Source organism: Pelmatolapia mariae, linkage group LG1, assembly GCF_036321145.2.
Source record: "Pelmatolapia mariae isolate MD_Pm_ZW linkage group LG1, Pm_UMD_F_2, whole genome shotgun sequence".
NCBI lineage: Eukaryota > Metazoa > Chordata > Actinopteri > Cichliformes > Cichlidae > Pelmatolapia > Pelmatolapia mariae.
This window is the reverse complement of record NC_086227.1, coordinates 16,118,498-16,145,107: the sequence shown is the minus strand read 5'-3', so window position 1 is coordinate 16,145,107 and position 26,610 is coordinate 16,118,498. Positions and strand designations below refer to the sequence as shown.

The following is a 26,610-nucleotide window of genomic DNA, read 5'->3' as shown; positions in this document are numbered from 1 at the left end:
TGTCAAATGCTGTCAAAAGTGTGTCAAGCAACAGTTGGTCATATAACTCTAACTGCAGAAAAGCTGGCCAATCAAAGGCCTATAAACAATAACATGGGGTATAGTCTTATGTTTAAAAAGGAGATAAATGCACGCACATGTGATGTTGCATGACACAGTCATTTTCCAAGTTCAAATTTGATACAGAAACAGTTTCAAAAGCTTCATTTTCTGTGACTTCAAACTCCAAAAAGGCCAAAACACACAGAAAAAGCGATGTTTACCAAAACAGATGTGGATGGTACCTCACATTACCAAAACTGAACCAACCTTCCACTCAAAAAAGTTAGAAAGTATGAAAATCAAACTTCTTCAGGCTGCTAGACACTGCTAATTAAAAGCATCAACAACACATGCATCAATGCAAACATTCAACCACATAAATATAAAAAGTCAGTTAATTTAAACTCAAAATAGGTGAAATATTTTAAATATTTAAAAACTTACAGTTTTAGAGGCAGTTGATATATACTGAATGACCATTTCTTTCTTTGTGTTGAGGTCCTTTTCTCTCAAAGGAGTCTTTTTGTCCTCATTCAAGTTCATGTCTTCCTAAAAAAGAAAAGAGAAAAAAACTACAATATTACCATGGCCAAAATCTGATGCTGTTTTTGAATGCATAACCGACTCTGGAAGACATTAGCATTCTGCACTGTTTCTAGGGTCAGCAACCAAATATCAGCTGCTTTGTGGCCATGATCATAAAATTACTGAACTAAAATGAAAGTTTGAAAAATATCATCACTTGTGTTAAATTGATTATTTGTCTTTTTGAATATCTTTATCACTTAGTCACTGGTAGCACTTTTTTTTAATGAAATGTGAAAATGTTGTACAAAAAGAAAAGAACACACCATCATCTTTTCAAAAAGAGCCAAGATCTCCTTTTCTGAGTTTATCTTTGACGATAGTTCCTCAAAATGATGTGAGGTGGAGGATGAAGAACTGGACCAGTCGTTTGCATTGTGCTTAGATTGTGTCAAGGGTGGGCGCTCCTTTTTACTACCGGGAATCCGAATACTGGCAAATCTGTCCAGCTGTAGAAAGAAAGAAAGCACAATTAAAAATAGAAAAAATTACTCCAGACTTTCCAGTGTCACGTTTAGATGATTATGAGCACATTTAAATGGTTAGTAGTCAAGCAGAATAAAAAAAACTGTTATTAATAAACTAGAATGCAATGCTAGTAATATGAAACAAACTACAAACAAGAAGTCTGTCCTATGATGTTAATGGCTCCATGCCTGACTGTTTTGGCTTTGTTAATGATGCTCAAAATAAGCAGAAGCAGTGACCTCAAGTAAGGTGACGTTAGATGTTGCAGAGATCGATGACACAAAGCACACACAGAAGTAAGCATATCAGTTTGTCAAAGCTTACCACATCATCTGTGATGTTTCTAAAGGGTAAGTGCTATAAGTGGGGAGCAAAAAGAAACAAATCAGGATACACAAAGCAAAAGCACCAAATATTCTAACAAACACTTCTGGAGCACATTTTTACATTCAGGCTTCAAGAATTTGCTTCATTTCAGTTAAACACACATGCCCCATTCTTTGCAGCATACAGCATAATCTAAAAAGAATACAGACAGTGAAATGTCTGTATTGATTTGTCCCTACTCTGTTACACTTATTTTGACATTCAAAGAGTTACAATGGTGTTTTACATTCACATTCAATTAAAAAAAATGCTTCTTTAAATGGAGTGGACAGTACGACTCCGCAAAACATCAACACCAGTCCAACAACTGGCAGGGAGGTCTGCATACTCATGCACATAATAGAAGTTTCTGTTTAATGTTGTTTAACTGTTGTGTCCTTGGGCAAGACACTTCACCTGTTGGCTACTGGTGGTGGTCAGAGGGCCCGGTGGCGCCAGTGTCCGGCAGCCTCGCCTGTGTCAGTGCGCCCCAGGGCAGCTGTGGCTACAATGTAGCTTGCCATCACCAGTGTGTGAATGGGTGAATGAATGTAGTGTAAAGCGCTTTGGGGTCCTTAGTGTAAAGCACTATACAAATACAGGCCATTTACCATTTAATGAATGATCCAAAAATATCAGGAAGATGCACTTATTTCTTCTGTCAATTAAATCAGCAAAGACTCGCTGCCTTTAATAGAACTGGCCTGACTATGTGTTTTCCTTCCCAAATGTCCATGGTGTGCCAGATATACAGCTGATTTAAATAAATTAATTTATTTATTATTTAAAAAAAACAGCACATGTCCCAGAAACCTGCATCACCAAGTACCAAACATGACATTTTTGACAAAGTTGCCTCTAGGCAAAACCATTTACCATTTGCCAGTGTTAGAATATTTGCATGTGTGTGGGTTATTAAGGACTTTTTTTTTGTTGTTATCAAGGTTTTACATGGTCACCATATAAAACAACATTTCTATCACAAAAGAACTGCTACATGGAGCCTGACCAAGACAAATTTTAAGACCTATTCCAAAACAGATATTTGACTATTTAAAAATTCAATATACTGGGGGGTTTTTTTCAGCCACACAAAACAGATTTCCTTAACACCTGTTACATGTAGTCATCTATGAGGTCTTTCTCAAAAATATTATTTTCCAATTTAATTAAATAACAACGGTAATCACTTTATCATTTTAGTTCTACCTCTGCTGGAATATGATAGGAACTGGCCAAAAAGCCACACAACAAAATAACTACCAATTAAAAACTACATAAAGGAAATTTTTGTGATGAAAGAAAAACTTGCCAAACACGGTAATTACTGATAAAGTAAAATTCATTATGGTCACAGCAATTCCAGTCCTTCAGTTAGTCCATTTGAAAAGAAAAAAAAAAAGGGCAAAAAGGCATCTCACAACTACATTAACACACTGATCTGACATGTTTCCACCAGATATAAAGTGCTTTTTGAACAATCTTTGGGAGAGTACGCACCATGGATATAGCACATTTACCAGCAGACAAACATTTCAGTTAACTCACTAAGAAAACAAACATCCTGCATTACAGCTGTGGCAGAGGAGATCGTGGTGACCTCTGCTTTCAAGAGGCAAAAGCAAAGGTCACGAGAAGCTGTAAAAGAAAGCCCACTAATGCAAGCTGCAGTTTTTCAATACTCGTTTTTACTGGTTAAAAAAAATACACAGAGATGGAGAAATCTTAAGAAATCCAGATGTTATTCTGACAAGAAGGTGAATCAAGAATAAAACCAGCATGTGTGGGGTGTTATATATAGATGGGGATGGTCTACATTGCTCCCCTTACCATGAGGAATTCAAAAAATGTTGGAGATGAGTTTTGTTTCCACAGCAACAACTCATTACTTAGGCTTTGTGATACTGCCTCTATTGAAACTGGATGTCATCGAAAAATTCACTAACATGTAGTTAACTCTATCAACTGAAGAAAACCTCGCTTCTTTGGTATTTCCTCTTTAAAAGAAGAGGAAGGCACTCCTAATTTAAAGATCCTGTGAAAGCAACTTGGCGTCTCTCATCCAGACAGACACTAACACTCAGGGATTACTTTGTGTCGGATCATGCCGGAACAGCACCCTCCCTGTGTTGCAGATCCTCCTAACTTACAAATTAGGCACTGAAACACTCTTCTAAAAATTACCACCTGAGCCGAGTCACAGCAAAGACATCAAAAGGCCTCATTCCATGTGAGATGAAGTCCACTGAGATTGTACTATGCTATATGCTGCACATTTTCTATGAGCAAAGTTACTTATGGAACAAAGAGTTTGGCTAAAACAGAAATTATAAAGTTGTCTTAACATTTCTTAGCAGACTAGGCAATAAAATAAAAGCCTTCTAAATTAGTCTCAGAAAGGTGTCCAACACTTGACTGGACACCTTTGTTTACGCCAAACACCTCTGGTTGATGGAAGGAAGATTTGCTGAGAGCTCTTGGTCCCATCTGGCTGGTGCAGTCATTTTAGACTGAATGCAGATTTTGTAACTTCCACCATGATAGCGAGACCAAGGCTTCCAACACCTTTGTCTTGGATCAAGCAATCTAAAAGAAACTTGGCTGGGGAAAAAGAACAGGCTTTGTCCTCTTGCTTTTCCAACTACATATCCATGAGATCACAGATTCAGCAAGGTCCTGCAGATGGATTTAAAGTACTACAGACACCTTTAAACAGGCAGGCTCAGACTCAAGTTTTTATGGCATATTTCGAACCACTGAAACTCAATTTCTATCCACTTGTCTAAAAATATCAAGAAATAATATATAACAAAACTAGATTAAATTATGTTAGTAATAAAAATATAAAGAAGTAGCATAGCCTGACTACGTCAAATATGTCTAGTAAAGGATTTGGAGGATGGATAGACACATTGTAGATACTCCATGATTTATTTCTTGAACACCATTTAAAATTCACTTTAATAGGTTTCCTGCATTTATGCTGAATGAGTAGACATTAAACGTTACTGTAGCATGCCAATCAGTATTAGCTATAGTTTTGTATAAAGTGACCAGATAACAATGACCATCTCAAGTTACCAGAGACTCTGATAATGTGTTTGCAACATATTTCTCAAATATTAAATCAATGAGTTAATATTTATCAGATTTTAATTCTTATGCACTGTATATAAACATGTTTATGCTTCAAACTCAACATTCATCCAGCACTGTACACTAATCAAAGAAGGTGAATCTGAATTCCTATTATGGATTACATTGTCAGATGTTAAACGAACAGGTCATCAGTGGGAGTGGACAGAAACCATTTGAGAAAGACTAAATTTTGCTTCATTTTCCAGTGGAGTCTCTGAACAGTGGCCACAGGAACTTGACTTGTAGTAACACTCTCATAAGAAAGGGGTCAAGCACAGGTTGAGCATCCTTTAAAGAGATCTGTGTCACAAGCAAGTCTCCTATCAGAAAATTAGAAGGGTTTGGTGTTGTTGTTGTTGTTGTTGTTGTTTTGTTTTTGTTTTTTTAATTGCTAGTCTAGCTGTGTAAACAAACAAAAAAATAACATGTTTTTGTTTACACAGCTAGAGTAGCTGAAGAACAACAACAGACAAATACCAAAGAGACTAAATGCTGTCTTGCATGGATTAGTGTCAGCTAAACCCTGTGCTAATTTTAACCTTTTGATTTCCTACATGCAAAGTCAACAAACATTCAAGGTTATGGCTGTCGAAGAAATTCTACCATATAAAACATTACTTGTGTAGCCTCCTGTGCTTTGTTAACTATTCGTTTCTCTCAGCCTCCCCAGACATGTAAGCACATTACGAAGGCATGACACATCTTCACCACTAGGTCTAACCGTGGTTGTTTGTCTATCCAAACTGGTCGTTCTGAAAGTAATAGAAAATACCCAAGGTGTCTGCTACATTCCTTATATGGAGGGCCATCTACCCGTGTACTGTTCTGTCCACATTAATGTCCTTCTCTGTGGCTGGTTGTATCATAGGGAAAGCATAACTTCAAGCACGGAATGGGGCTTATATAACTGCATGTAAACACTGAGTGACCATCTATTTACAGCGTTTATCAAATGCTTTCTGTATCATACCGTTAGAGTAAAACCAAAGCTCGTTTTAGTCTTTTCATACTTACAAATTTTGGTTTGCGGTCTCCGTCATCGGTGTATGACGAAGTGGAGCCCTTCTTCTTTTGAGATTTACTGTCCCGTCCGGTGGTGGATTCAAACCGCTGACTGTAACTCTCCATGATGGCCCAATGACTTCTACACCAGCTGACAGCTACTGAAGACCTAAACCTTTTATTGCATGAAACGTTAGCAGACGATAGAAGAGCTAGAGGACCACACAAAGGAAAATGCTGAGCACATAACACTAAGTCCAAGCGTTTTTAATGTTTTAGTGCTCAGTCTCACCTGTTCGTTTAGCTAGCTAGCCAGGTTTACAATACTATCATTCACCGGTGACTTGACTTAGCGCTAATCCAATTTATTGACTGTCACGTAATGCTCTACTTTCCGTTAACTAAAAAAATGCGCCTTAAACGTAACAATTTTCCCGAAGACTTACAAAATTCACCCGAATATTAACTGAAAGCCATACAGTCATTACGAGTTTCAGCAGAAGCGTTAGGTGGGTAAAATTAAGGTACTTTTTTTGACAGACCCGCGCAATGATTACGTCAGCTTCCCATGTTTAATTCAACCAATAGCAATCACGGAACCTCAAACGGTGACTCGAGTCACAGTTTAGAGGGAGTTGATTGGCTGCCTGAAGTGTCAGTCAATCCTACTTCAGTTTTAGGGTTGTTCGTTTTATTCAGTCAGTATCTCCCGTAGGTGTGCGATAGGTTTTGTGTGTAGGTCTTACTTGCATCCAAGCTTTTCTCTCTGTATTAGATAGATATATTAGATTTAATTTCAGTTTGCCAAGTGACAGTTTTTGTCTTATAGAAATATTGAACAGAAAGTGACAGGCGATAATGACAGGTTGCTTAAATATAATTTCTTAATTAAATGGGTAAAATAACTCAGTATAAATGCACACATATAAATACCAATGACTGTAAATACAATGAAAGAAAGGTCTTTAAATCAGCTTAGTACAACCGCCTTTTTTTTTTAAATTTAGTTGGCCAAACCCAGGCTTTATTTTAGTGATGTATGGTCTAGTTTAAATGACCTAATTAAAGGATTAGAAATTAGTGTATCAGAGGGACATCTCAGGTTGAGTGCTTTGGAGACAGAGAGGAAAGGCTGAGATGGTTTAGACTTGCAGAGAAGGGATACTGGATGCACTGGACAAATGATGCTGGAGCTGCGAGGCAGGAGGAAAAGACCAAAGAGAAGATTCATGGATGTAGTAAAAGATAACATGCTGAGATTTGGTGTGACAGAGGAGGATGTTAGAGACATGGTAGTATGCAGGCAGAGCTGATGGAGTTCCTGTGGCGAACCCTCATAGCTAAGGAAAACATTAGCAATAAAAAAAGTAATAATCGTCCACATTTTTCCACATCCTATGATGTAGCATTTCCGGGATCCAAGAAATTGTTTATCGATCATGGAATAAAGTTCAGTCAGAAGTTGACGATCACAGTAAAATGAGGGTATTTTATATTGTTGCTTGTTTGTCACTTTGTTTTCCACTGTAAAAGCAAGCTAAACCCACTGTTCAATTCCAAACATCTTGTATGACGCAAACAGCAGCACGGTAACGTGATGCAACTACCAGAAACTTTTGCACGCTTCTCATGTGCTCTCCTCAAACCTACAGTTTGATCCCTGAACACATATAGTATCAGGGAGAGTTCCTCAACATGAAGCCTTAAAGCTTTTTTGTGCCCCCTGTTAGTGAAACTCATAAATTATAGAAAACATTAATAGTTCAGACTATTGACAGTAAACTGCAGGATATTAAAGATTGCTCCTGGTGGATGCCAACTGTAAACTGCTGTATACTTCATGTTGTTATTCAGTAGTTATGCATGTGGAACTCTTACCCTTGAGGACAATTGTGTTACATAACCAAATGATGGCAATAGGATAAAAAGCCACAAGTGGTATTAACCTTTCCCTCTGTCTGTGTTCCTGCTTCCAGACTGCTAGGACCATGCTCATCCTTTGCAAATCCATAGAAGTGGAGTCACATGACAATTAGACAGGCTTAACCTCCTGACTGTTGCAGTTTGATTGATGTTGTTCTCAGAGAGCATGTCTCATGGACATCAAAATCTGAAAAATAAGAACACAAAGATACAGTACAGCTCAGCCTTTATATTTCAAGCATCAGTCTTCGCCAACTTGAGCAGTGATTCAGTACAATTATGCTCTAATTATTATTTTGTTAGTCTGCAATCATGCAGTGTGCCGGACCAAATTCACACTCATAGGTAGATCGCATAAATCGAGAGATACACCGGCATGTGATTTGGAAGAAACATATTTGGTATGCACATTATAATTTTCAGAAATTTTTTTGTTTTTTGTTTTTCCAAGGCTAAACGTGGAGTCAGACGTCACCATTAAATGAAACCTTCAGCTATGAAATTAAATTGGACCTTCTTTGAATTCAAGCTCTTGAAATCTTGTTATCTTGAAAGACCTTTATTCCTTCAATCCCTGGAGGGCTGTCTGCATGACTGCCAGCAATGTGTTAACACTCTTCATCTAGCCAAACACAAGCCTTGTGGCATTATGCCTCGCTAATCCTCTCAGACAATGAGAGATCGAGTCTTCCAAGTTGGTCAAAGAATAGCCACAGGGCTATACAATCAAAAGCCCCAAATGCCAAATAATATAAATTTTGAATTTTCCTTGTACTGATAACACAGCTGATCTGTTTAAATCATCATACCACACACAGAAAATCCAACTAAATGGGTTTGTTTTTTTGTGCTTTTTGATTGAATTACATACTTTAATAGTGTGAGCATTTCAATTCTGCATTGACATTGCTTTTTCTTGTATTTGCTTTTTTTTTAAGGTAGAGTTCATATTAACACGTCTGATTGTGATAAACAGCTTCAAGGATTATCAGTAAAAAGGTGATTTAGGTAGAAATATATTTATATTTGTAAATGTTTAAGATATTTTCAACAAAGAATGACAATTGACACAAATTAAATCTTATATCAAAGTCAGAGGTTATAGGGATGCAAAGAACCAGTGCTAAATACTGCCCGGTTTTGTATAGAATTTGAGAACTTCACAACTATCACAATGACACAGGGGCTCAGACCTAATAAGGGTAAATTTATCCTCACCATGAAGCTTTGTTAGTAGAGCAGTCCATTTCTATGTTTCACAGTGAAAACAGCTTTAAATGTTGTTACAACTTCTACGCGGAGAGTTGGCCGTTCTTTAACTTTTCAGTGTGCATATACTGCCATCTTGTGGTTTCAATTAGATGGCATCACTGGCCCTAGGTTTCAGAGATAATCGAACCATGCAAAGTGGTGGTGGTTTCCATAAGTCTTTTTGCCGTTTGTTAATTAACAAATGCTATACAGTAGTTTAAATACACAAGAAAACAAATGGATATCAGCATTCAGAAACACCCACATTTTCCATGTCTACAGAGAGTGTCACTGTGCCTGAAAAATAAATTAGGTTTAAGCCTGCACATTATGTGTCCACCGAGCTATTCAGGCAAATTCTTCTTGCAAAGCTCCCTAAGTGATTTTGTTTATCCTGGAAATTTATAATAACTATGCATCAGTGATTTTAAGATTTTTTCCATAACATGTTTTATTTCAGAGTAGTCAGGGAAGCAACATCCAAAATACACATGTATGTGTTTTTTTCCCCCCCTTTGCTTTGTTTACTGGACTTTTAGACAATTTAGCCCAATGAGATCATGCCTCAAATTGCTGAAAAAGAGTAGAGGTTTCACCTGAGCCTTAAGCAGAAAAGGATAAAGCATGAACAAGTTAAAGGTCGAGCACCACTTAAATGATATAGAATACCCTTACTGCTCAAAAAATAAAGCTGTTCTACGTTCAACACTCAACACCCAACTGATTCAGTGACTCGTTACTGCAAGTCATTGAACCGATTGGGTGAACTTAATAAAGTGGCTGTGGATCAGCCAATCACATGGCAGGCAAATGGCCTTCGCAGTCATCAGATCTCAGTCCAGTAGAGCATCTTTGGGATGTGGTGGAATGGGAGATTGACATTATGGATGTGCAGCCAACGAATCTAACACAAACTAATGTAAGTAATTTATCTGTTAGGTAATTTTACAATACAGACTATTTTCTTGACATTCATTCTTCTCTATAGCCTGAAGATTATTAATGAAGGACTTACATATCATTCCTATCTTAAAAAGTATAAGAAAAAGCAATAATTATTAGTAATTAAAATCATTTTCTGATCAATGGGGTGTGGGATGATTTAGTATCAAATGTCATCTTTAAAAATATTTTTAAATGGTCTGCACTTATTTAGATAATACATGATTTTTATTTTCAGACATAAAAATTCCAAAAACGTGTAATGCTGTACCAATTAATTTAATGTAAGAAATCTGCTGGAGATGATCCTTCCTGTTCAAACTAATTTTGCTGCCACATCGTATCTTATTTCTTACAAAATGTCATATCGGACCCACTGAGACCTTATTAATATTCCCACAAAGTACTGCCCACAGCTTGAACATCATAGGCCTTATGAAGAGGCCACTTTTCTTCATCATGTGGTTTTACTGCATGGTTGTTTAGTATATGGCTGAGTCTGAATCCCTTTCATCAAACCTGTAACAGCAGTAGTCGGCTGCATCCAGGAACAGCTGATGCATGCTTGCTGTGTGACTCCAGTATTACTCTGAGGTTTGTAGAAAAAAGGAGAAAGATCATTTTGTGTCAGTAAACCCAGTTGTTCCCTTATTCTGAACAACAACTGGATAAAAAAAAGTCAAAACAACAAAAACAACATAAACAGAACTTCCTGAGACAGTGTTCAAGCCAACCCATCATTTCTGGGATGACATGTCTGTATATTAAGGAGATATAAGCTACAGCATCTTCCAATGTGCAATGTGAATTTGTTACTGATGCCAGGTCTGGCAATGGGTGGTTTTTTGTAATTTGTCATGTTAAGGTTTTAGGTGTGTAAAGTTTAGACCAAGACACTTTTAGTGGACACACTAACAGTGGTTAAAATGGCTTCCTAGATAAGTAACATTTCTATAAAAGTATAGAATTCAACTATCCCACATTTGACTGCTCTGCAGACAAATTCTGCTGTCCGACCTGCAAAGTCTGAGTGCAAAATACTAGCTTTGGTATAGAAACAAAAGACAATAATTTGAAGTACTGTATAGAAACAATCATCAAAGCTCCACATGTGAAATAGACTTATTTCACCTACACAAACACATGCGCACATGTGGACACACATACACACACAGTTAACTCAGCACTGTCCAGGAACGGTGTAAGCAACTCCACCTATTCCTTCTCCCACGGTTGTGTTCACCAACCCCAAAATTATTGAATATAAAGTCATATTTAAAATTACATTTATATCTGCATACGCTTACTGGCCACTTCATTAATTATACATTGCTAGAGTAAGATGTGTACATTGTGGTAGTAAAGGGATGGACATGATAGGCAACAACACTCAGGTAGGATGTGGTGTCATAATGGGTGTTATAATGGGTCACTATCAGCCAAGGTTTCAGGTGAACCCACTGTGAGACCTTGCCCCACCCTATCATGTGACTTACTGAGATCAAATGACCTAAGATGTGAGTGGGCATTAAGGCATCTGAGAAGGGATCTCAAAACTGGATTATAGGTGGCAGACAATTGGTGTCGTAAGCCACGCCCTCTGTTCAAAGATGGTCGTTCACAGTGGACATAGATGGCTTCTTTCACTCCTCTTTCAAACTATCTTCTCTGTCCAAAATATGAATGTCCAAAATGTTACACCTCTCGGATGAGAGGTGAAACGTCTACAAGAAACTTAAAGAACTCCAAATGCTTTTCTTTCCTTAGATTACTATGACCTGAATGACTAAGAACCTTCTCACAGACAAAAATCAAGACTCATCAGACCAAGCAACGTTTATTTTTCTTCTAATTTTCTGGTGTTTCTTCAGTTTTGGTAAGCCTGTGTGAACTGTAGCCTCAGTTTACTGTTCTTAGCTGACAGGAGTGATGTGTTACGGAGTGAGGGGTCCTCTTCTGCATAAGTCTTGTAATGAGTGGTTATTTTAATTAATGTTTCAGCTTAAAGCTGTCTAGTCATTGTCCTCTGACCTCTGGCATCAACAAAACGTATTTACCAAAAGAACTGCTGCTCACTGGTTAGTTTCTATTTTATTTAGTTTTTTTTTATTATTATTATTTGCTGGCGCCAAAGTCACTTTAATATTCTGATGCTCAGTTTAAACGTCAGGAGATTATCTTAACCGTGTCTACGTACCTAAATGCATCGCTGCTGAATAAGATATCTGCTACAGCGGGCAACTGAACAGGTGTACCTAATAAGGTGACGCAGAGTCTATATTCCCCTAAAGTTGATTCTGTTCATAGCGTTTTCAGTGGGAGAAACGTTTCATCACTCATCCAAGTGACCTCTTCAGTCTCATCTAACTGCAGGTTTCCCCAGCCTTATAAACAGTATATTTGCATAATGACTGAAACTAGCACCACTGAAGGAACAATGGGCTGGGAGGTCAGTTCCTTGATCGTTAATATGCAAATTCCCATATCTTAGAGTCTATATTGTTTGTCATACTTCTTTTAAAAATACTTTAAATTATCTATAAGAAACGGATGTCCTTTAAACTGAATGACAAGTAAATTTTGCTTTATCATATGAAAAAAAATATATAAACGCTATTTGGACCCTCGCGGCACTCCGTACTTGTACAGTGTCATTGTGTGACGTATGTACCGTAGAGTCGGTCAGTACTGATATTAGCGAGCTTTGTCTGGAGCAGAATATGAATTACAGGACGAGATAGCTGTTATTCCAGTGAACCCACTTTAAAACTTTTGGTGTCCTTATTGCTCCATCAGCAGTTTGGAAGCACAATGACCGATTTGACAGATTCCCTGACCAAAGAGGGCTGGTAGGTAGCATGTGAGCTAATTTCAAAGAGCTAGCTAGTACTACTAATACAACTACCACTACCACTACTACTACTCTTTGATGTTTTCTAAAAACACTATTTAGCGTACTTATAAATTAAAATTAAAGTACAAAGTTTACCTGAACACTTTGGATTTCTGTGTGTTTTTGCAACGTAATTAGTTGTGCTGGAGGCTGGCTAGCAAACTAGCCAGATAAATGACGCTAGCTATGCAATACACACTTAGCATGCAATTATTACAGCGTAGTGTGGCGCTGCATTTTGCATGAACAAACATAGTGATAACGTCATATGCAGGGCCAATCAAATAAATCTGAGGCTCTTATTAAAGTTAATATAGTTAAAACATGCAGTGCTTTTAAAACTCAGAACATCCCAGCAGCAGTTTGCAGCAGCTAGACATGAGTGCTAGCATTCACCCACATGCAGCTTCTAAACACTTACTGCTTCAGGTTTTGCTCTTACTTAATTGTTATTCCTTCTAGAGTCTTATATGTATTTAACAGAGATGAATAATAACTGCTCTGTCCATAATGTACAGATAAACTCATTTAAAAGTGGTCCCGAGGTTGTTTACGTTTGTTGTCATGCACACCATCTGATCAGATCAAAGAGCCTGTGAACGTAACTCTACATGATAAAAACAAAGCAGATTTCTTTTGATGTTTCTTCCCATATATTCAGTTTAGTTTTGGGAAGGAGGTGAGTTCGTTACCTGAATCAGTTTATTGCTGTAACTAAACTGCGTCAATTGTAAAACAGTCTTGAAGCAAGCAGTTTATAAACTTCTGTGATATTGAACTATGAATTAACTGTAATAGAGTAGAATTGTAATTGCATTGTGTTGATTAGATGGGAGAGTTAATTTGACTTGTCATGTTTTGCTGTTTGAGTAGAGTTGTTTAGTTTGTGTATTGTTTATATCTTACAGTAAAATTACTTTGAGCTGCTCCCTTGTCACAAGGGGTCAGCACTAACGTGATTATAGTTTACTAAACTAAAACTAGATGCAAAAACCCCCAATTTAGTTATGTAAAATAAAGATTTAAAGAAAGACTTAAAAATGAAACTAACTGAAATCATTTGAGAACTTGCAAAATTAAAATAAATAAAAATACAGCCAACTTTTCAAAAAGTTCTGTTTTTAGTAGTAATACCTGTACTGATTTTCCTAAACCTCGCCTCTGACATATGCCGTCCATACAATAACAAACTTATGGAACACTGAAACTGATAAAAACATATCTAAAGCCAAACATTTGCAGACAACACAAACTAAAATGAAACAAGAAAATGCACTATGGGAAGTAACTGAAACTAAACTTAGTTAAAAACAAAAAAGTAAAAATTAAATAAAAATAAAAACAAATGAGAAAATACAAAAATATAACTGTGACCTGCAACATATCTCCACATTTTTGATTTGGCAGAGTTTTAACTGGGGTTCCCATCCTGACTCACCCTCAAAGGAGATTATTTATTGATCATAATATGTATGACATTTAGAATAAGTATTACCATACAAACACACAACAATTTATGGAGGCGCTTGACATCACAGTAAATAAATAAATACAGCAGTACCTTCACATGTGTGTTGTAAATTTGACCAAACTAAAAAACAAAAGATTAAAACCAAAGACGTTACCATTTGCATTTTATTTTTAATATCAGTCTTTTTTAAGAGAAAAATGTCTGCTAAAATGCAGTTTTTATTTTTTCAGTCAAGTATTTGTCTCCGTTTTTAGATAAGTTTTAGTTGACGGTAATAACAGTCTGTTTAAACATGTTGAGATGAGACTGTCTGAAGCCTTTCCCAGCTTCACTTGTATTCTCTGCCTTGTTTTTCATCTTGCAGGTACCTCAGTGATGAAGGCATAGCAGAACTGAAAGGATCCGCTGAGAAAATAACACACAGTGACATAATTCGTATTGCACTTGATGTAAGTGCAACACAAACACATATACAGAATGTTTTTACCGTGTAACACCTTGACTTGACTTTTAGAGTTTAAGGAGAATCACCATCATTGTACTAAAAGTTGGTATTTTTTTTAACCAGTTTGGTTAGACACTACTAGTTTTTGTTAGATACTACTAGTTTATCAAACATAATAACAGAAACATGCATAAATATCTGCCAAACAAGTGAATCTAAGTAAACTTGTTGTAGTTACTCTATGCAGAACCATTCACTCATGCTATTCTATTCATCCCTAAAAGGCACCTTTCTGAGCCAGAAATAACTCATCCTTTTCCTTCTTCGATCACTCAATGACTGCCCTCAAATTATATCATCAATCATCATGAAACCAGGAATCTATTCATTTTAATAGTATGGAATGAATGTGGGTATTTGAATTATCTGTTAATTATAATTGTGTATTTAAAAAAAAGAATTAAAGGCTTCTTTCATTTGATAAGCAGCTAAACAAAATGAAAATGTTTAAAGAGGAACCATAAACATTCATATAGGGTTCTTCTCCTAGAATGACAAAGATGCTACAGACCTGACCTGCAGTAGCGGACGAGTCGAGAACGCGCAGTCAGTGCATTTACTGCAGAAACACTGACCTTTAAGGTTTAGCATGGAGTGCTGCTGAAAGGTCTCACACTGTACTTTTAGATATTACTGCATACCTGGTTTAATCAGTTTGTAGTAAATTTAGAGTGGTACTTGTAGGGGCTTAAAGTTATTAACATTGTCAGACTAGGTATAAAAATAAATTGGAGCCACTGATGATTTGCTAGCAAAACGGTGCATTTAATTGTATCTTAATTAGAGAGATATTTTGCTACTCTGGCTGCTTTTTTTGGTTTTACCTGGAGCGCTTATTTTGTTCAGACATATTGTTTTCTGCGGTAAAAAGGGACTGTAAAATTGGTTTGGGAGGCAGACACATTTGTAGTTTTAATGTTGATCTCTTACGGCTTGGAGGAAAAATAAAATCCTCTTTAAAAAATACAATTCTGTTAAAAATCTAGGTTAAATAAAGTGGTGATTGGATTTAAAAAGCAATGAGCTCCAATCCTAATTCTTGTATATCAAAATTACTCCATGCATTGGCGCATATACTGGTTTTACTGTTTTACTGCAATAGTGCACAGGTGAACAGTTGCACTCTCTCCACCATGTGGAGTGAGATTACAAAAAGTGAGATTACATCTGATTGAATAGTTAAAAATGTGTTTTGTTGTTTTTGTTTCAAATGTGCATTGTTTCATTATATGAATATATGATTATTATATATATTCTAATAAAGCAGCTTTTGTTTCGCAGACTGATCTTAGAACTGTTGGGCGAAAATATCTACCATCTGATATCAACAGTGGAAGAACTGAGAAGGTGAGTGGCATACATATTGCTACAACTCTATGTCAGTGCTTAATTTATGAAACTCAATTATAAATGATGAGCTGCAGCCACTGTTGAAAGGAAACTTTAGAACTGCAGTTTTCATTATTGCCACTAGATGTCCCTAGCACACTAACAAATGTAGGTCAAGAAACCACTTCTTTGCCCATGAAAGTAAAATCGAGCAAATGGAGGGGGAAAAAACCCCAAATATCAAAACATGTAATTTTATGTGCATTTACCTCCTCTTCCCTTCAGACTCCGAATATGATACACCCCATTATACCCTGGTAATGCACTCTGCCTTGTACATATAATGCATAAATTGCGCTGTATTGCACTATACACTTTTTGTATGTAGTATTGAATGTAGATAGGATTTACACATATCTTTTCCCAGGTGTAGAAATCAAACTTTGTGCGAAGAGTCCTTACAAAAGCGTTCAACAACAGTGGTCGCTGTAGCTCTAAATGTAAGCCTTGAGGCTATTTTGAGGAATAAATAAACCTGTGCTGACTTAAGTATGCCACAGGGAAAGAGGTATTGTTTTTTTTATTTTTTTTTGCCTTAAAAATTGGAGTAATCCTCATTACATACTGAAAACTCCTAGAGGGTTTTTCAGTATTTCGCTGTAATCCTCCTCCGCACATGCAGATTTGCCTTTCAAGCCACCTCTTTTTTATTTATTTATTTTTTTATGTCTTTCGCACATGGCCAGTTGGAGGGTCCATGTGTCCTCCAGGTGCAGAAGGTGAGAAACATCTCAGCTCCTAAAGACCACGAGGAGTCCCAGGGCGCGCCGCGAATGCTGCGCCTGCAAATGACAGATGGGCACACCACCTGTGTTGGACTGGAGTTCAAACATCTGTCTAAGATCAGGTATTACAGTTTTGTTGCATTTAAAAATAACAGGCTGTAGTGTAATGTAAATATCTGGGAAAGCGGTATAAATGGTTAAAAAAGTCCTAATTTTTTTTATTTGTCTCATATTTAAAAATGGATAATGTAAAAGCTGCCTTTCTGTTAGCTGCATAGATGCAAATCGGGGGCATTCAGCTGGTTTCTCATATTTTCCAAACACATTCTGCACACACCCTGCTCCTTCACCTCCCTGTCAACATTCTCACCCCACCACATGTCTGAATTTTCCCTTTATCTGCAATTTCCTCGCCGTGGCAGCTGATCTAACAATTTTTAGCCTTAATTACATCTCCATCCAAGCTACCGTGGCCTTGGTGACTGCTGCCATGGTGACTAGCCAGTCTGTACAGGTGGAGTGGCCAGAATGTGGGCCTTGACTTCCTGATGGGAAGAGAGGAGAGAACAGAACAAATCCCCCCTTTATGAGCGGCACACACACACTGGCTAGCAACAGCGCCGGTTAGTGTTTCTTATGAAAGTGTCCGCTTTAGTGTGCGTGAGGCCATAAGTGAGAGGCAAAGAAGGATGAGCTGGATTACAGGACTGTTCAGTGTGCGAGACAGTGATGTAGTACAGAGAGATGACAATTAAGTAGCGACACTGAGGGTGAATAGTGCGTTTGTATGTGATTGAATCAAGGATGACTGCAGTCTTATTCCTGTATTTGCTGCTATCATGTGAACTTCTATCATGATAGCAGCAGAAGCATCTATCCCAGAGGTTTGGAGTGAAATCCCTAATTGTTGCTTTGGCATCCGGCATCAGTAGCTGGAAATCCCTCTAAGTCCCTGTGCTTTCCTAATGAGAGAGGCAGAGGCCTTATCAGGCCTGATGAGATAGAGGGGCTTTTAATTTACCATGAGGATGGGTGAGCAGCTGGGATTATTAATAGTCTCTCCTAGCCTTGCCACCCATCTGCTGGCAATGCTCCATGTCATTTATAAAGTGGCATGGGTAACGAAATAGGGTGTGAGGCTTGGTATATGCAGTTATAGTGCGTTAAACCCACAAATATATTTAAAATGTAATAGCTTTTTAAAAAGAAATATATAGAAATATATCGTTCATACTGTTTCAGTCTTAATATTATGTATTCATTATTATTTTTTTTTATTTTGTTTTTCAGTTTTAACACCCCACCAGGAACAAAGGTGAAGCTTCTTGGTACAGTCCAGGTTAAAAATGGTCTTTTACTGCTTGACGATTCAAAAATCTCTGTCCTTGGAGGAGAGGTCGATCACATGGTGGAGAAGTGGGAACTACAAAGGGTGAGGGTCAATATTTTAATGACTGCTCAGCCACTCTGGCTAAAAAGATAAAATTCATATTTTAGTAATAATTTTAAATGTGTAATAAAGGCCTCTGCTACTCCATCATTAGCTGTTGCTGAGGTTGTATTTATCTGAGTTTTGTATTTAAAAAAAAAAAAAAGGGGTACCTTTATCCTTCATCCTGCAGAGTCTGGCCAAACACAGCAGGAGTAACATTGGAGCAGAAGGCGGACCTCCTCCCTTCGTGCCATTTGGTCAGGTGAGGAAGAACGTTTCATAGTTCACTTAAAAAGCAAAACATCCAAAATTATATTTTAAAAAAATGTTTCTAAGAAGAACAAAAAACAGAAAGAATAACATAAAAATTGAACAAAATTAATACTGACAGGAACATTAATATGAAATGATATTTCAGCAGTGATTTAATGGAAGCCAGGCAGTAGTGAATAGCAGTAACCTCATAAATGTATGCAAGGAACTAAACACAGATCTGGCGCCAAGAGTGTCCCTATCTTGGCAATGTTCTCTCTGATCTTTTGGAACAATTACGCCTTGATGAATCTTTAAAACGCTTGATCGCTGTGTGTGTAATAAAGCAGAATTAAAAATCAAACTGTCCTGTGACAGGTTATCTCCCGCCAGCAACATGAGGCATAAATGTTGTATTTTTGTTAAAATAAAAAGCTCTAGTAATTGATGTAAAAGGGCAGCTGAGATTAAGCGTTGTGAACATGATAAGCAGATCGTCAAGGCAACCACTAATAATTAGATGCTTTATTTGCTAACGTTTTTCTTTTTTTAACGATTATTATTATACACAGAATACTTAAAGTTTTAAAAAAGACTGGGTCTGAGTCTCGGCTAGGATCACAGCTTCCAAGTGAATGCATTGGTATCAGCTTGACACTTGGATTTTGGGATTTTCCTTCCAGATTTGCTCAAGCTTTGTAAAGTTTTATGACAGGGGGGCATTTGGGACTTATTTAACAGCCTCTAGATCTTCCGCGTAACTGTATTTTCTAATGCGGGGTCATTCCAGGACTTAGTGTTGAGTAAGTCTGCTTTGGGTCGCTTTAGATTGCTCTGTTCCAAGGTATTTGGCGCTGGAAAGCAAATGTGTGTGCTTGCGCTTTGCTTGGATCTATGTTCTGTCAGTGAGTCAGTTTTACTTATCCCGGTTGCTGCTACTCAGAGGCGCTCTCACAGCACGGAGCTTCTACCATCATGCTTCACAGCAGGAATGTTTTTAAAAGTGTAGTTGTGGTGTGTTTTTACCAGACATTTTCCAGTCAGAAGAATTTAGTTTACATGGCATTAGACGGTAGACTTTTTGTCTTTTTACCTCAAGCTCTGAGTTCAAAATAGTTTTACTTACATGATGATCCTAATGATATTAATGCAGATAGATTTCCTGTTGTCTGCTAGTCGTTCTCAAATCCTTTTGTTTTTGTGCCTCTTCTTTGGCTAGCCTTCCTAGTCTACAGACCAGAACAGAATTTTACTGAACTTAAAAATAGTAAACTGTCCTCACTGGAAGGTGAGTTATTATGTGAGCGATAACTAAATAAGTGCGCACTCAAGACAGAAATCCAGGCCTTCATCATTTTCACATAAACATAATCTTGTTACTATGACGAATATCATTTTTAATACAACCTGTTATGTTAGATACCCACAAATAGTCGCAGGGTTTGATGTTTATTGAAACAAAGAGTGGCTGAACCTAGTCAAAAGTAAATATCATTGCTCCGGTCATTTGCTGGCCCATGTGACTAAATCATCACTTGGTGCAGTCGAGGAACAGCTGCAGGAAGTGATGAGTTCCATCTCATTGGCACCGAGCCACCATCGGTAATTGTTTTGAAATTAAATACAGTTCACAGTCAAGTTTGAGAAACACCAGATGAATTCATCAGAGTTCTAGTTTGAGTCCATGAAATGTGCAAACTGTCAAGCGCACTAATTTCTGTACTTAAGAAAGCATACACGAGTGATGATCTCTGCAGCCTTGTTCTCGTTCTCCCTGTAGAAGTGTGCAAGGAAGGATGAAGTGGATAGCCGAGAACTGGACCAGAGGAAGACCCTGCAGACTCACACTGTGGTCAAAAGCACTGACGAGAACGACGAGTTTGAAAAGCAGCGGACTGCGGCTATTGCTGAGGTGGCCAAGACCAAAGAGGTATCCAAACCTTTATCACTTGTTAGCTTTTCAGTTGTTAATTTTCGGGACCAGTGTTTTTGCCATGCTGGCAAAATTTGCTGCTTTATCGATTGCACGTCCTGCACAAGTGACTTAATTTGGCCTCAATTTAAAAATATACGCTCTTTATTGGCATTCACCTCAACCTTAATTGCCTTTGACAGTTGTGTAACTCTTCAAATTAAAAGTCATAATTACGTTGTCATTTGCAGAGTTCTGTTTCTTTTATTGTATTTTTCTCTTTGTCCAACCCTGCAGCTCTATTGATCCTAATGTTGTTTCCTTGTCAGGGCCCCCGCACATTTGGCGGTGGAGGAAATGCAGGCGGCAATTTATCCAATGCTGCCTCCTCCTCCCGGAGCCGAGAGTCTTACCAGCAGAGGAGACGGGAGGACCGGGCTGAAAGAACAGAAAGCAGACAAGATGGAAACTACAGAGAGCTTGTGAGAACACAAACTATAATCCAACCCCCCCCCCCCCCCCCCCCCCCCACAAAAAAAAGTTGTTGAAATAATGGCTTTACCTCACATTACTGAAATCCCAATTCACTGTAACAAAGCAATTTAAAGGCTCAAACTTGCTCTGTGTTCTTCTGTGGTTTCTTTAGTCTGGATTGAAGTCTTATTTCATGGTTCAGAGATTGGGTGAGGCATCGGTTATAATATTGTGGAGATGTAAATGGATTGGAGCCCTGGTGAGGTTTTCCAATCAAGTGGCAGTCCATTTGTCTTGCTTTTTGTTGTGTCCTGCCAGTTTCTCTAGTCTGAAGGGTTTGGGTTGAAGACATTAATAGGACAGAACGTAAAACAGGCTCTCACAGGTAAAACAGAACTTAAAAGGGAGCTCCTGGGTGCTGTCACACTAAACTTCTGCAATTATAACCTCGTAATTGTACTTATAATCATCATATGCATGTAATCTTCCTCTATGGTCTCCATACAACAAATATATTTCCTGTCATTTGTTGGGTAGGTTGACGAACGCGCTCTGAGGCACATCATGGAGATGGGCTTTAACAGAGAGGCTGCTCGACAGGCTCTGATGGACAATAATAACAACCTTGAAGTGGCACTGAACAGCCTACTGACTGGATCTTCTGGTAGCAGACCTGGCCCTGCGGCTGCAGAGTCTAACAAGCCACAACCCAGAGGTATACACACAAACACACACATACACACACACACAGCCCCAGATGCACCTTCTGCCCACTTTGGCCGCATAACAATTTATATGTCTACAGAGCAAGCAGAGCCAGATTGAGGTTGGAGGAGTGATGTGGAGGTTCTTTAAATGCAATGAAAATCACCGGCAGCCTAGTTAAAGGTCCTTTGTGGCAGGGTTTTTGTTTTTTTTTGCTTGTTTTAGTTCATTTACCAGAAATTACAGGCACACACTTTATTGCTATTTTCACAAGCACACCTTAAGGTTTTAGATGGAAATTCTGTTTTAGGTGCAGTCATTGCTTTGTGTCTGTTTCATTAGTGAAAATCAACCTGTTTTAACTTGAAACTTGCCCAATCACACTGAATTACAAGCTACTGGTACAGTTTACTCTAAAGCTATTTTAAATGTACCACACAAACTCATTAAAAGTAAATTCAGTTGAGTTCTCACGTGCAGGCTAATGCAGATAAAGTCACATAAAAGTGTACACATTCAAACTGATCGATTTAATCGTTGTCAAAATAATGTTTTGTTTTTTTTCCCTGGGTTTTCTTCAGGCAGAGGAAAGGGAAGAGGCAGGTCCAGAAATGAAGATGATCAAGAGGGAGCAGGAGGAAGACCATCTGGACCGAGCACATTGTTTGACTTTCTGGAATCCAAAATGGGTGTTTTCTCCATTGATGGTGGGTTATATTCCAAGCTGTGGAATAGTGTATTTTTTCCTTTTTAATTATTTTGGAAAAGAGAGAGAGAAAATGTAAGAACATAGATGTGTGCAACTTCCAACCCAGTTCCTGTGTAGTGATGACTTAAGGGAGGTCCTCTGGGAGAGCACACAATTCAAAGAAAAAGTATGGCTGATGTTTGTAGCACCTTTTGAAGCCAGTTCTTTAGGAGGAATCTACTGATTTCTAACTGAGCCTTGATTAGACTGGGACAGATGGCTGTTGTGAGGTCAGAAAAACTAAGACATGTTTCAGACAACAAGAAATCAGCACTGGTCTGAAATACCAACCAAGCACTTGTTAGTATTCCTTCCACTCTTTCTCCCATTATTGTTTTGCCATACTTCTTAATAAATCTGATCTTTTCTTGTTTGCTTTTATCAGAGCCAAAGAGCCAGGCTCCACAGAGACATCACGAAAACAAAGGAAATTTCCACAACTCAGACTATCACACCAAAGATGCACCTCAGACCAAGTTCTCCTCGCATAATGACCATAGGCAACAAAGGAATGACAGACCGCCTCGCTTTCACAGGGACACTGATTTTCCCAAACCTGGCCAGGAGCCTCTCTCTAATTGTACAACCCCCCAAACGTCAGGCCAAGCCCAGCAGTGGAAGGGCCAGGAGAGGTGGTCACGAGGGACGTCCGATAGATCGCAAAGTGACAAGAAAGAGATGCGTGACGAGCAGATTTTTCCTTCTTCCTTCGTGTCTGCTTCCACTCATTCAAAAGACCTTCAGCAGCAGGTGGAGTTTAGTGGATCTTACAACCAACGGTCCAGAAATGGAGATGGTGGTGGGAATATGTCAGCGCCGTCTCATAGAAGAGGGGCACCCACATCGAAACTGAGCAATTTGGCAGGAAGTGAAGCGAACGGAAAAGGAAATAAACGTGTAGACAGAAATGAAGACTTCAACAACAGCAGGAGGAAGGGGAAGATGGAGAGGGCAAATTTGGATCACCCTGAGCGACAAAGGGATAGTGGGCCAGCAAACTTTAACTCAAAGGGAGGAGGCTCCGAAGTGGGGTCATCACAAAGTTCTTATATACCAACAGGAGATCCTTCTCATTTCCAAAATGGCATTATAGAACACAAAAGAACTGGGCCGATCAAACCACAAACCTCGTCTTGTCCACCGAACAGGGAGCCGCCGCCCCCAAAGAAAAACAATGCTAATAACCTGGGGTCTAAAAGAAGGGGAGGTCAAGGCAAAGGACAAGGTCCTCGAGGATCAGAAAGGGGTCATATTTCTGAACACATGTGGAAACCTGGAGATGAGTGCCTGGCACTTTACTGGGAAGACAGTAAGGTACGTCATCCCTAGATGTATGACACAGCAATAGTTGATGATTGTTGAAAATTGCTTTATTTAAGGTGTATTCCTTTTCTTTGACTGAGCGCTGGTTTGACAGTTAAAGTTATTTAAAATTCTAAAAATTAATCTGCGGGATTCGTTTTGTATTGACAGTGCCTTTGATTTGTTTTTCAAAGGTTTGTATTTGAGAGTAATGAGATTTCTGTTTTTTTCTGTCTGGTTGTGCGTGTGAAGTTCTACCATGCCAGAATAGATGCCGTTCATCCATCTGGCTCCACGGCTGTGGTTGTATTTAGCGATTATGGAAATTGTGAAGAGGTCCTCCTGAATAACATCAAACCTCTTGATGCTGATGTCATGGTAAGAAAATAGGGAAACATCCATCAAACTCAGAACTTGTTGGTTCATAGTAAATGAAAGCTAGCAAGTGAGGTGAGGAAAGGTGATAACATATGAATGAGTTCTAGGTGGATTACTCACAGTAACACATCACAACTATATCAAATGTACAATGGCAGGAGGAAGATGATGGTTACTATGACAGTTCACTAGAGTTTCGCCGCGGGGGAGACGGCCAGCCTAGACGCACGCGACCCACGCAGCAGTACTACCAGCCGCCCAGGGCACGAGATTGATGTTTCTGCATTTACACGGGCAGGTAAATAAATGAGCAAGCATGTATTTTCTTTTCACTGGTGTTTAAGCACAAACCATGAATGTGTTGTATATAAAATAAATTAGAATTTCCCATTCATTTCTTTTATTTGTGGTGGTGGGAATCTTGAATTTTGTAATAGATATGGGAAATTCAAGACTTTTATTTCAGTCACAACTGTAAATTTTGACGTTGACCAAAAAAGATGTGGTCATGACATATTTTGTGAGATTCCCCAAGTACAATAACGTTTGTTATATCACATAATCTGTTAACCAAACAAATTATAACTTTGTTTTCTTTTCCTTCATCCATCAGTGTGCGTGTCCCTCATCCTTCCACGTTCTGCAACAATCCAGAGTGCTTCCTGAATTTTTAAGTGTCCCGATGGGCTTGGGCATACAGGACTTTTAAAAGGGCTCGCACGTCATGCAAAAATAAAATTAAAAAAACACAAAACAAAAAAAAAAATCAACTGACATGAGCTCCTGTTTATTTTGTCAAGGACATATCTACTGTACATGTTGTGAAGATTTGTTAAATGGCTGCTTCAGAATAAACAGTTATTATTAGTATGTAGCAGATCTGTTTTAATGCGTTTTGCTTTTAATTATTCAATTTTAATGATGAATAAACTAATGCAGAGTTGGAAAAGAAACTTCTCCGGGGTCCTTGGATTCATTTTTACTCCGTCAATTAATTTTAGCTGAGCTTCTAAGTTAACTCGAGTTTGGGCTATTTGATGACTCGGTAATTTTTTTCAAACCAACCCTAGCAAATTTGCAAGTTGTTGTCTTACAGCTTACCTTGCCTCTGACATTTTCTCCTTTGCGAGTCCAGAGCAAGCAGCTCAGGCTAATTTGTTGTGTTCTGTGAAGCAAATCCAAATGGTAAGACAATCTCTCCCTGCTGTAATAGAGATGGTCACACTGCAGAGATATCATTTTGCACATTACAAAAGGGGACTGTACCTAGCTCTTCAAGCACTGCGCACACTCTGCTGGCTGTTTATGGACTCGAGCAGTGTGGGAGACACGTTTTGCACATGAAGAAATAATCTCCACCTTCTGCTCCAGTTTCACTCATACCAGCAGTGGGGGATAAATGGACAATTCACCAGGGTTCAGCAGAAAGGTCACCGTGTTATTCTGTATCACTAGTCCAAAGGGTTTGCTTTATTTTCCAACTGAGGCGCCAGGCAAGCATAGATGAATAATTAACAGCTGGTAATATGGAAACCTATCCACCAGGGAGGAACTGAAAGTGAAGCTCTTGACAATGTTCTAGGGGACTGACTATGACACGGTGCCCAAATGAGAGGGGATTGATTTTCAATCAGATAAACGTATATTTTGGTAGAAGAATTAAGGCCGTTTCATACCGAGTATATTTTTCTTGACCCTGCAGGGAAATCATGTATAATGCAGTAGTTCTTGGGTTTAAGCTGTTGCCAGTTATTAGTTTCAATAAATGCATGGTTATTATGTGTGCAGGTCTTGATGCTGTAGATTATTAATCATTTTCTGGAAAGGAAAAACCTGTAGCTATTAGATCACTAATGAGCATTTGCTGTATATTGCCTTTGGTGAAGTAGGCAGTGTATAAGCACAGTTTTCAAGGTGTGAGCTGCGGCTCGGTATATGAATGGTAATATTTATGAAGCCACGAGAAATGCTGAGTGGGTGATCCAGCATAAACGTTAGTGTCACATGCCCTTTTGTTCCATATAGAGTTAGAAAAAAAAAGACTGAAAGCTGGTGAGATGGCCTGGATTACATCTTGTTTTTTCATGTTTATGTAACTACACAGTCCATGTAATCTTGTTGGTGCTGTGATTAGAGTAAATCTAAAGCTTCAGATGCTGCGCATGTTTTTCTGTGACAGGCTGGTTGAATATGATCTCAATTATTCAGCATGCTACAAAACAATCTTGCATCATAACTGTATCTTACATGGAAGCGTTTACAGTGGGAGTAAAATGTGTTGGAGAAGTAGTAGTACTACTAGTAGTGTTTGTGCTTGATCCTGTTTTTGCACAGTCAGCTTAGTTAATTGCATTTCCTTTTACACTGGATCAGGAGACGGTGGCCTTATTATTGGCTAGTTAGCGCTGCTGCCTCACAGCAAAATATCTGTGTTACCAGGCAACAGTAATATTACCTGTGGGTGTGAATCTCCACACAGTTTAGCCATGTGACCAATTTCATACAAATGCTAGAATGATAATGCCACATCGCTGGTATTACAGTGTTTACCATGCTAACTAGAAAGACTGACTGACATCCGCAGAGCTATGTGGCGAGTGGTTTAATCATACATGTATATAAGTGTTGTTTGTGACACACTGATACAAAATTGCTCATTTCTGCGTTGTCTTTACCAGGCCTCTCTCAAACTGCAACCTGATAACCT

General features: G+C 38.4%; 2 protein-coding genes across 4 annotated transcripts in view; one reads left to right on the top strand and one right to left on the bottom strand.

The window, feature by feature from the left end:
- LOC134627676 (protein diaphanous homolog 3-like) overlaps window positions 1-6,100 on the bottom strand; it is a 168,468-nt gene extending 162,368 nt beyond the window's left edge. The window contains exons 1-4 of one of the 3 annotated variants that reach the window (XM_063473992.1): window positions 5,894-6,100; window positions 5,614-5,776; window positions 894-1,076; window positions 487-591 (exon numbers count right to left, since the gene is read on the bottom strand). In XM_063473992.1, coding sequence (XP_063330062.1) covers window positions 487-591; window positions 894-1,076; window positions 5,614-5,727 — 402 coding nt within the window. In that variant the 5' untranslated portion in view covers window positions 5,728-5,776; window positions 5,894-6,100. Of the gene's footprint in view, window positions 1-486; window positions 592-893; window positions 1,077-5,613 lie in introns of all 3 variants that reach the window. The other 2 variants (XM_063474000.1, XM_063474009.1) reach the window with 2 other exon arrangements.
- Window positions 6,101-12,381: 6,281 nt separating this feature from the next.
- tdrd3 (tudor domain containing 3) lies at window positions 12,382-24,760 on the top strand. The gene is made up of 14 exons (XM_063489400.1): window positions 12,382-12,566; window positions 14,446-14,530; window positions 15,868-15,933; window positions 16,662-16,822; window positions 17,991-18,132; window positions 18,323-18,394; window positions 20,165-20,314; window positions 20,626-20,778; window positions 21,308-21,485; window positions 22,057-22,182; window positions 22,609-23,537; window positions 23,778-23,903; window positions 24,062-24,201; window positions 24,517-24,760. Exons 1-13 carry the CDS (start codon window positions 12,529-12,531, stop codon window positions 24,176-24,178), a joined length of 2,343 nt encoding a protein of 780 aa, XP_063345470.1. The 5' UTR covers window positions 12,382-12,528; the 3' UTR covers window positions 24,179-24,201; window positions 24,517-24,760.
- The last annotated feature ends 1,850 nt before the right edge of the window (window positions 24,761-26,610 follow it).